Raw genomic sequence first — 11,612 nt, forward strand, 5'->3', positions numbered from 1 at the left:
CCAGCGACTAAAATTACTTGGCAGTGATGTGTCACATACACAGAAACATGTCCAGACATATCTAGAGTCTCTTCATGACACGCATGTTTGTTTCATATCACAAATAACGATGATGATGAGGGGGGGTGGGGGTGTTAACAGAGAGAAGCTCAACACACCCGGAGGAGTTTGCTTCTGGATTTCCTTTTTTCTTTCTGTTATTTAGCTCTATAAAAATTATACAATAGCGCTTAAGCTCTTAACTTTGACTGAACAATGATTCAAATACAACTCAGTATAATAAAGTTTATTCAGGCTGGTTACTGTTCAGACACTGTGAAGCCTTCCCAGTGGTTTTATTGACTTTCAGGGTTTTTCCCTTTGATGTTGTAACTAAATTATGATATTTTTAAAGAATATTGCAGGTATATATTATATAATAAGTTTTATTGTAGACATAAAATAGCTACTGTTGTGTGCTGCAGTAATGTGTTGAGTTATTTGAGCATTCAGTCAGTGTTTCATTGTAACACACTGTGCAAGAAGGTGAGAGGAATGTCTGATTTAGGCTCATCTGCATACATTGAATAGTTAATCAAGCTAGATTGAGTTTAAAATCCAGCTCAGTCCTTGTAAGGATTGATTCCACAGACTGATTTATAAAATGTCTGACTATACAGACATCACATTGCTAAACCTTATAATGTGTGAAGGTCTGACTGTTTGATCTCAGCCTAACTTCTGCTTTGCATTAATCACATGCACTGACATTATAGCTTATTTCAGCTGATGTTCACAAATCAATAAGCAGGGTCAGAAAAAGTATAAGGAAAAAAAAACTTTTATTGTTTCACTCTTCATATCTGTACAAATACCATCAAACTTTGTATGTACATATGACATTTACATAAAAAATACAAAACTATATATTCATAACAGAATTTTGTATTTCTCTTGTGACGTTTGAAATAAAAATGCATTCTGAGAAAAAAACAAAACAAAAAGAAACAAAGTGATGAAGTCTGATATAGTGTAAAGTACTGCAGTACGTTAGTCCTATTTTAGCTCTGCAAGAGCAATATGGAACACATTGGCAAGAAGACAGCACACAAATGTTAATGGCACATTGTTTCCAAAATAATCAAGTATCATCCAAAACTTACCTCTGCTCTAATGTGGTGAGACAAAATAAAGGCTATTGAATAATGTCTAAAGTTGTCGTCTCCATGTGGAAACAAATCTAAAGGGCTGAAACTGAGGAATAACCAAAGAACAAGAAAAGAAAAACAAATGGCTCTTTTTTTTCTCTTCCATTTCATCATTTCATCCATTACATCACTGCTGTGTTGCATTCAATGCTCATTTGCGAAACCATTGAGAGAATCCCTTTGGTCAGTTATTATGAGTTGTAAACAAACCAGAAACACTTTATGTACATAAAATGATTGATATATTCCCAATAAATAAACACACAGCCTAAACATGCATTTACGTATGTGTGACATAAACATCTGTGATAGAGATTTGACAGAAACAAGCAGATTTTTACAGCTCAGGGAATGCGATTTACAGCTTGTAGAGGACTTATACTTACACGGTAACATGACAAATAAATAACACTGCTTCTCTTTGGACAAATATATTTCTTCATGATAAAAAAAAGAAAGTAAAAGGGACAACAACAAAAAAAGGGGGGAAATGAGTGGTAACACAATATATCATGGTAGATAGTAAGCCTGACATTGTAAATGTATAAATTATAAAACACAAAAAAAGTATAAATAAACATCTAGCAGACTGAACTATATGTATACTTCCTTTTTCTTTAAAAAATAAATAAGCATACACATAATGTACAGTATGGACATGATTCCTTGCCCTAGGACTGTTCCCCTAGTGATGGGAGCCTATCCATCCAGTATAGAAGATAAATGGACATAGGCCATGTAGTCTGAGTCCTCATCTTCCTCATCCTCCTCCTGGTCTTCTGTAATGGCTATATGGGAGAATATATGGTAGCTGTTGTATGAATATGGACCACAACAGCGCAGAATATCACTGAATGTTCTCAAAAAAAAATCTCACAGCAAAGCCACTGGCACACAGCCTCCATTTTGTTCCTTTTTTTTTTTTCTTTTTTAGTTGTATGAATGTGTGTGTGTATATGTTTCTATTCATGTTTGTGTGCATTGCATCTGTTTGTTTGTACCTATGTGTGAGTGAGTGAGTGAGTGAGTGAGTGAGTAAGTGAGTGAGAGGGAAGGAGGAAGGGTCTGAGTGACTTGGCATCGACAATTACTGTGGCATCCCCAATTATGCAACTCCCATTTACATAATCTAGCAAGTCAGGGCTGCAACGAGAAAAAAGAAAGCGGGATGATGGAAAAAAGGGGTGGATGGGAGGTTGGGGAGGGGAGTAAGGGGTCGACTGGCGGGTATGGGATGGGGTGGGGTGGGGTATGGGGGCACTGGGGCTGATGGTTCCAGTGGCTCGGGTCTCTTTTGGGCAGATTCCTGAAAGCAGACACACATAACACAGGGAAGTGCTCTTGTGTTCTTGGATTTGCTCTGATTATTGTTTGTTTTTTTGTTTTGTTTTTTAGCTTCTGGCTCAAACTTAGAGGGAGCGAGGACTCTGTGTCACAGCCTGGACTTAGCAAGCAGGTCAGAGATCAACACAGTTCTGAGGTATGTTCTTTTCTTTTTACAGAAGAGATTTACATCGGACACATAAAAATTAAAAAAAAGAAAACGCAAAAAAAGCACACAAGCAAGAGCAAAGAGTGACAATACAAAAAAAAAAAAAAAAACAGGCAGTCCCTCATCAATCCATGTGGATTTGTAATTTGCGATACATATTCTGGTAGATAACACATTCACTGGAAACAGCACAGACAGTAAAAGTTAAGCTGATAAATGTTAACTTTGCTCCTAACGAAGAGATGAGAGGTAAGAGAGCGTGATTCTACAAGCTTCTTATGCTTATCCTGCACACTGTAAAGTATCACATTTATATTTAGCTCATGAGGTGATCATAAAGTTGGTCCCTTGGATTCCATTGCATACCTTAGGCACATCACATTAAGGTATTCAGTCAGGAGAGAGAAACTAACAAGGAGACATTCTTCTACATTGCAACTTGGAATGTATATTTGATACTTCCTTGAGGCTATTGTTAATAATTTTTGATGATTTAACCCCCCCCCCCCACACCCACACCCACCCACCCACCCCAACCCCCAGATTGGTGAGCGCATGAACGTCCCGCTCTGGTCTGCAGATAGGTAGTCTACGTGATCGACAACATCAACATCCGTCGTCATCGTCACTAACATGGCACCAATGTTACAATCACCTTATGCACATCATATGAGTTTATATATATTTATATTTATATATATATATATGTTCTTATGGACATGTTGGCAGTGTGGTGTATGTCACAAGAGGCAGTGCATTTTGAATTGATTGATTACAGCCAAAAAGCAACAAAAGAAAAACAATACAAATACACCATTCCTATGAAATTAGCAACGTGAGCATGGAATTTACAAGCTGTAAAGATTTGACCACTATCATAAAAATCAACCGTTACTGCTTAAACACCTGCGTGGGGTAAGATTTAAAGCAACCTGCTCCTGCAGGTCACAGGCATGGCCATAAACTTAACTACTTTTAAATATCAGGATTGTTCCACTGCAAACAAAATTAGTCTCCTTTATTATTAGATTAATGAAGTTAGCTTTTTTTCCCCAGACTCTTGGTTAGTCTGCTGATATAGAATTGTGTTTTTTTCATTAAACTTCCTGTTAATTTGTTTTGCAGAAGAATTGGAAAAAGGAATTTAAAAAAAAACTAAAAGAAAAAACAAGAACACAAGAACAAAAGCCAGCGACAAAGACAATGTCATGCAAGTTCTTCCATTCCCAAGTCCTTTCTGCTTGCTTAAGCTGTGCTTGGTGGTGTGGCTGGGCTGGGAGTTTGGGGAGAGTTTGGGTTTGGGAGGGGGGACACTTTCAAGGGGGGAGGTTTTTGTTGGGAAAGCAACATGGAATATTGTCTTTTGCTTGGAGAGGGGAAGGGTGGGTGGTGTTTTGTTTGATTTTTTTTTTCTTTTTTTCATATTTTTGCTTTTTGTCATTTACTTACAGTTGCAAGATCCCGAGTGCTTGACTTCCAGCAGCACACCCATAGAACAAGCAGCTTGCTTCATGGCACATTCACTGGGGTACGTGGTGTTGTCGCTGGCACACACCGCCTCGTCCGTCCTGCTCTCCGGACAGGTCTCATCGCACAGCGAGCAGCGACCCCGGCTCATTCGAGCATCCCACAGACACTTTTTCCCGGCACTGCACTGGATGTCCTCACACGACTTGGCCTCTACAAAGAGAGAGAGAGATAGAGAGATAGAGAGATAGAGAGAGTGAGAAAGAAAGGGAGAGAGAGGGGAAGAAATCAGCACACAAGAGGAAATCTTTGATTAGATGGATTATCATGAACGCTTTTCAAGCAGGATCAGATGACTGCTGAGTTTTTGAAGACCTAAGCTAGGAATAAAAACTAAATCCTATTTTATAGGCTTAGGTCTTGTGGCAGGGAACAAAAAGTCATGTTTTAATTAGCATTTTAGAGTCTACATGACTTAGATTGACTGCTTTCTGGATAAGAATCCATCTGACTCAAATATTAACTTGAAGCATGTCTTCATGGCCCCCAGCACTCCCCTGTTTTGCTCTCTTTCTCCCTCCCCCTCTCCTTCGCTCTCTCCCATATGGGATAGTGCTGCCAACATCAGGAAATAATAAGATGTCTATCATTTCTTGAGCAAACACAAGCAACTACCAAACTCTCTCTCTCCCTCTCTCCCTCTCTCCCTCTCTCTGAGACCCCCTCTTCAGTGGAATGTTGGCAAAAGTGAACAGTGAAAAACTGCAGAGCTGGCCAGGAAGCAAATACACTCAAATAATATTCAAAGTCAGTGGCTGGAGGCGCTGCACAGGGAGCGAAAGTCTCATGCTCTCACGTCCCTGTTAGCTGCAGACTTACTGATGCATTTCCCCTCATAGGCCACTCCGATAGATCTGCCGAGGAGACAGGTAGCTCTTCTTAGGTGACAGGCGCTGGCATAGATGATCCCGTCGTTTCCACACAGGTACTGCTCGGGCGACGTCACCTCGGGGCAAATCCGATTACACGTCACACAATATGCGTTATTTGTCTGGTCCACAACGCATGTGGAGCTGCCGGGGCACAGGACGTCACGGCACGTTTCTGTCGAGACAAAGCAATCATGAAGATTTTTTTTTTATTTTTTCATTTTTTTTACTCAAGCTGGCGTGAAAATGAAAGAAAATCGAGCACAACACCACTGGATTCTTCTTTACGAAACGTGGAGTCTCATGCGTGGACAGAATATTAGACTTACTCTTGCACTTTCCCTGGTACTGCACGTCCAGGTCGGGGTGGCCTTTGCATTTCGCCTTGAGCAGCGCGCATTCGTCTTTGTAGGTCTTCCCATCTGAGCCGCAGACCGGTCCTTTCCAGGTGATGTTGGAGCAGTCTGGCGCGCACACGCAGCGCGGCTTACTCCTTCTGTTCATCTTGCACCTCTTGCCAGGCCCACAGTCAACATTATCACAGGTTTCTAAAATAAAAGGTCTGCGTTAAGTGATGCTGGTGAAGCGTTTGGCCCTGTGCGTAAAAATCACTGTGGCTCATGAAGCACACACTTAAAGAGACCATTACGCACTTTGGTGTGCGTAAACAGGATTTATGACACGAAATGACTGGGGATGTTTATTGTGAGAAAACGAAGGGAAATGAGTGCACCTCCACCTTTGCATGGTATGCAATTTGGGGCTCCGCCATTGAAGATCATCCACCTAAAGAGCGTGCTGTTAGGGACGTCCTCCTCGGTCCAGGACGTCCCCAGTCTTCCACTACGACAGCACTCCTCCCTGCTCATTCCCGGCATGTAGAGCACCTGGCACCTCCCGTTCTTCCCCTGCTGCAGCCAGCAGTTCCCAGCTGTAAACAGAAAAAAGCACAAGAAAACCTCGATTGTCGCATGTTGAACGCTTGAAAACCGCTGACCCAGACGCACTAGACACTCACGCAGCCTGTATTATCCGAGACGCTCCCTCCCTCCCCTTTCGCCCTCCCGGCAGTATTTTGTCTGATTTTTTTTTTTTTTTTTTGGTAGACTGTTAACACTTGCTTATCCCATCGGTGAGTGACAGCCCTTACAATGCAGCCACAAACAAAAAAAAAAAGTAATAAGAATCTTTGGAGGGAAGGAGGGAGGGAGGGAGAGAGGGAGGGGGGGTTGTCCTTTATTCCCAGAGTCTCCTTGTTATCACTGGACAGAAAGTGGAGCGTCTAGACATAGCAGCCAATCTCCCTCAGAAAACCACCACGGTCTTTAGGTAACAAGGCTAAACACACCACCGTCTCCAGCGCCTCATGACAATATCCCAGACAGACACCCACCAAACAATCAGCCAATCCCTCCTTTACCAAGAAACCAGAGTAAAGTTCATTCTAAACACGTGCATATAAAAAAAAGAAAGAAAACGTAATCGTTATTCTAAATTGATGGCACAAAAATATCATTGGATCCAGACAAGAGCAGAATGCCTACAGCGACACAGACACACATGAAGTGCTCATGAACTAGTGTGGTTCTTAAACTGAAGACACAGACTGTAGTTGCATTGTATATATTTGAACTATATGATCAACCAGAGCGATGGGTGCAAAAGTCTCCAGTTTTACTCTTTTTTTGTCACAAGATAAGAATATTATTGCAATTTTATTTTTGCACAATGCTGAATGGTTGAGTGCGATTAAAAAAAATAAATATATATAAATAACACGCCCATAAAGTCACAGTGGACACTCTGAAGTTTCCAGGTTGGACGACAGCACCGCGAGACAGTGAATGCTCATACAAAAGTATCAGAATATGCTCAGATATTGTGGGAGGCTGACGCTGCCACCAACACGGCGTGGCGGTTTCAAGTGTGTGCGCCTGGCGAGGGCTGCAAAAACTTGCCATATAGTCTCACTTTGAAGTGTCCCATATGGCACCTGTTTTATGGACACTTTACGCACGCACCGTCTGATGTAGACAAGAGTTTTATCAGCGGTGGAAAAAACAGAGGCTGCTCACTTTGAAAAGTTTGGTCGGCTGGAGCAAGTAGCCCGACACTCGTGCGCGTTTTTCCTGTTTGCGGCTGACAGCAGTCGAAGTTTCTCCAAAACGGAGAGCAATAAAAGAAAATTGATGAAGAGAAGCTTACCTTGAACTTTTTGATGTTCCATGAGGTGACAAAGCCATATGAAGAAGAGAAAAATGCCCGGGTGGAGGTGGTGTTTCAGCATCCTAAACATGATGGAGAGGCAAAGTGAACCACGTATTTGACACAGACAGCGCAAAAGTAATCTGCTTAAGGTGGCAGTGTTGAATAAGTGTCAGTCTGAGAATGCAGCCTCTCTTTTTAAATCTATAAGGGGTCTCGGGTTGACTGTCTCTGGTGGGCGGTCTCCTCTTCTGTGGGGGTGGGGAGATTTTTTTTTTTTTCTTACCAAAGTTTTTTCAATCCTAATCAGGTGACATCGTTACAAGCAACTTTCCCTCGCCACAACAATTAAAGAATATGAAAGCGTGGATTTGGACTGAAACACCAAACTTGGATTTTTTTTTTTTTGCAGTTATGCAGTTTAACACCCGGGCAGGGAAAAAAAACACATAATATGGCGGTAGATATGAATTTGGTTTTGATGGAGAATAATGTTACAAGTGTTTCACTTTATTCGTTTTAGTTTTCTCATCACATCACATCACATCAATGTGAGGCAGACAACTTGTTTTTACGCATGGGATGCATATTATCATATTATTAATAATAATAATAAAATAAGTAATAATAATAATGATGATGATAATAATAATAATAATAATAATAATAGTTTTTATTAATATATCAAAATCTTTATTAGTGCTCAATCAAGCAGGCCCACAGCCAACATACCAAAGGGGACATTCCACCAGTCCTTCAAATTAAGAGTACTGGGCTACTTGGCGGTAACTGATATTTTTTCCACCAACTGCAGGCAAAAGTGTAAATCTTTTGATGATAGTTGCCTTTTGGAATATATCCCAGCCCAGACAATAATAGAATTCATAGTAGTCCGCAGTCGCACTGCTAATATTAGAACAGACAGTTGTTTGGGTTTCTCTCCCGGGTCAAGCTTTTAAATATAATCAAACCTGTTTCCGAAGAGGCTTCAGACAGAGGAGCGGGGTGTTGCGTTTCATTGAATGAAACACACACTCACACACACACACACACACACACACACACACACACACACACACACACACACACACACACACACACACACACACACACACACACACACATCCACTCACTGACGCACAGGCTGGACTCCTTCAGAAGTCCTTGCGCGACCTCTTCAGCGGAACTCTGGTTACAGCTCTCCAGAGCAAAGACCAAAGTGTCTGAAGCGCGAACCAGACACTGGGGAGTTCATCATCTGTCAGGACAAGCGAAAGACACTGTCATCTCTCTGTTTCACTCCAGACAAACACCACTTAACTATCATTTCTCTCCAAAACATGAGAATGCATCCCACAACAAAACTCCTATAAAACCCCCAGTTCCACAAATCAGGATTCAAAGAGTAGCTATTGATGCCTTATGTCATGGGCTATGTTAACAAACATAACAGAACAAAGCTACTACACTACACTTTAATTTTTTTTAATTTTTTTTTAAATTTGTGTTCAAATTCAGTCTATTTCTAACTACCATCCCAAACAGCACACTGGGCAACAGATATTAACATTATAAACAATCCTTAACACAAACATCCAATGATATGAGGCCATAACAGCAACTACAAGGACGATAAATATGTTTTACAACAGCAAACACATAATATACAATAAGAAAAGTCATCATACAGTCATAATCATCTTCCTCTGCTACATGTTATTCATCTTACAGTAAAGAGAGACAGTTTGATCTCTAGTAGTAGGATATGTTTATGCTGGTGCTTAAAGGGAGCTTCTTGCGGTTTTATTTATGGTGTGCCCTTTTTTATGATCCAGTCTTGGGCTTCATAGCTCACAGATCCAACAGCTGTACAGAAGAGGAGACAGAGGAGGAGAAAGAAAATATGTTGCGCCTCAACTTACATGACCTGATTCCAAAATCTGGTCAACAACCACACTACATGTTTTTACCTGCTTTAAATCATTATCAGAAACAAGAACCAGAAGAAAGAATTACCAATGCAGTTAAATTAAATTAAATCTATTACAATGGCCCAAAAATATCTAGAATATGGACCCAAAAGACAAATATTTTAACCATTATTTCCACCATCATTTCTGACACTAATTGCAAATTACATTTTGCCCCTATATTGATCTTGTTTAAAATATCGCTCCGTACCAAAGGCATCTGTGGAGAGATCGCTCCACTATACAGAAAAGGCTGATCAAATTGATTTATCAGAGTCAGAGATGTAGCATCATGATCTTTTTAGAAGATTCACACATTTGGACTGCGATTAAACATTGCAACAGAGAAGCAGATGTTCCTTCATCTGATAAAAGTCAAATAAGGTATGTGTTATCAATAAAATGATCTCTCTGGTGGACATATTTACACTAGACTCACACTTCAATGCCACACTCCAGGAGGTTTTACTCTTTTCCATGTTTCCATCTCACTCATGTAGTGAAAGAACAATCTGACAGACTTCACACACACACACAAAAAAGAAATTAATGTTTGTCAAATTAGTGGTTGTGGCCTTTGGGGACTATTTTGATTTCAGATGTATTTGTGACATTTCCCTCTTTCAACAAACAAACAAGAAACGATTCCCTCCGCCTCGAGTTATATTCGACAAATCACTCAGTGTCTGCTATGATTTGTGAGATCAGTGTCTTTGAAGAGGTGAAGTTTCCAAAACACTTCCCGTCATGCGAGTACATTTCTAGCCCCGCTGTATCAACTTTAAAGTGTTGGCTGTTGTCCTGAAGCCATTAATGGCATCAGCAGAGGGACAACTAGGGTTCCCTGTCCCCAGCTCTGAGCTGAATTTGGTTCAAACAGACCCACGCTGCGTGTGATTGGTACTAATTGAAGTTATTTACAACTAGAAGTAAAACTGGCATAGATTATAATATGGCACTTATTGGTTGCACACACTCCTGATGCCATGAGGGGGATGACATTTATTCTGCTTAAATGTGATCCAGACTTCAGGCACTAACATTGTGCAGCTACAGCTCCTCCACTCGAACATGCATGACAAAATGTTACAAGTTTTTTTTTATATGAACAATTAAAACTGATGGAAAAAAAATTCAGGAGCTGACCTCATCAGCACTTTGTGGAGTTAACAACAACAACAACAAACCCCTTAAACAGTCTGAATCCAGCGAAGGATTGCAGCCACAGCGTTTTACTAAGTGCAAGAAAAGGCCATTCCTTATTAAATCATTTGCTATGACATCATTTTTGATTCACAAGAACATTGCAGCAATTTGTGAGCAATCATCCCACTGTGACATGGGTCAGTTGTTTGGCTTTAACTGCCAATCATCTGCAGGAAACCCCCAGTGGGATGAATTTACAAAGGTGTTCAAACATTTCCACCGTATCTCGTTTCAGCAACTATTTCAACACCGCTCCCTGCACACATATACATAGAATCCAAAAGGCTGTTTCACAACACCGCAGCACATGAGTAATTGTGGAACAGACCACTCCAATCGTTTATCAAATTCTATATATTCCCTCCAGCATGAAGGGCTCAAGCCCAGGGTCCCAATAAAACATGCTACTTATTAGAGACAAATAGCATATTCCACCTTGCCAGATCCAAAGAAGCGAATGCTACAGTAAGGATTCTGCGGGGCGCTGGGGCTGGCTTGTTCAAAAGGAAAATATTCAGAAATACATTCCCTAACAGTCAAGGGACAGACTAACCTGACTATGGGAGAACATGACAGTCAAAAATGTGAGGAGAGGGAGAAATTTAATTGTGCTGATGTGTGGAAGGGAGTGGTTCATGTTCCTATGGGTCAGGAGAGGAGAGGAGAGGAGAGGAGGCTAGAAACACAATCAAAAATAGGTGATCATCATCATATTGGATTAATTACTAGTGGTGTGATGTGTTCAAGTTATCAACAGAGCAGCAGGGAGATATTGAAAGGTACCAACATGTCACTTATATCATGCTGCCATCTTGTGGCAAAGCTGCGCCAATACACGTTTAGATCCTGCAGGTTTAACCTTGATCTAACACTCTGCAAACTTCCTACTAGTAAGAAACAAAGATAAACTGGGTCTATTGAAGGAGTAAATTTGCTCAGTTGCTGCTGGACACTGTGTCTTGTCAGTTCATGACATTGTGTGCTTTTGCACATCAGATAAACAATGTTAGAACTGAATTAGTAAATTAATCACTTTGTTCAGAAAATTAACCTGCCATCAGAAACATTCACTGGTTAAATCAGCTTTTTATCTATTTTGGTCAAAACAACAGTCAAAAATGTCACATTTAGAACCTGGAAAACCTAAAATGTAACA

General features: G+C 40.6%; 1 protein-coding gene across 2 annotated transcripts; it reads right to left on the reverse strand.

Moving 5' to 3' along the window:
• Positions 1-811: 811 nt before the first annotated feature.
• fsta (follistatin a) lies at positions 812-7,499 on the reverse strand. Of its 2 annotated transcripts, none has more exons than XM_085786059.1 (6): positions 7,281-7,499; positions 5,815-6,006; positions 5,405-5,623; positions 5,026-5,250; positions 4,129-4,359; positions 812-1,975 (listed from the first exon to the last, which is right to left on the reverse strand). In XM_085786059.1, the coding sequence occupies exons 1-6, from the start codon at positions 7,369-7,371 to the stop codon at positions 1,887-1,889; spliced, it is 1,047 nt and encodes a 348-aa protein (XP_085642185.1). In that variant the 5' UTR covers positions 7,372-7,499; the 3' UTR covers positions 812-1,886. The 2 variants fall into 2 exon arrangements, with proteins under 2 accessions (XP_085642185.1, XP_085642183.1); XM_085786057.1 differs by having other exon boundaries at positions 5,809-6,006.
• Between the last annotated feature and the right edge of the window lie 4,113 nt (positions 7,500-11,612).

This window comes from Trachurus japonicus, chromosome 9, assembly GCF_045865225.1.
Source record: "Trachurus japonicus isolate A0001 chromosome 9, Traja_1.0".
NCBI lineage: Eukaryota > Metazoa > Chordata > Actinopteri > Carangiformes > Carangidae > Trachurus > Trachurus japonicus.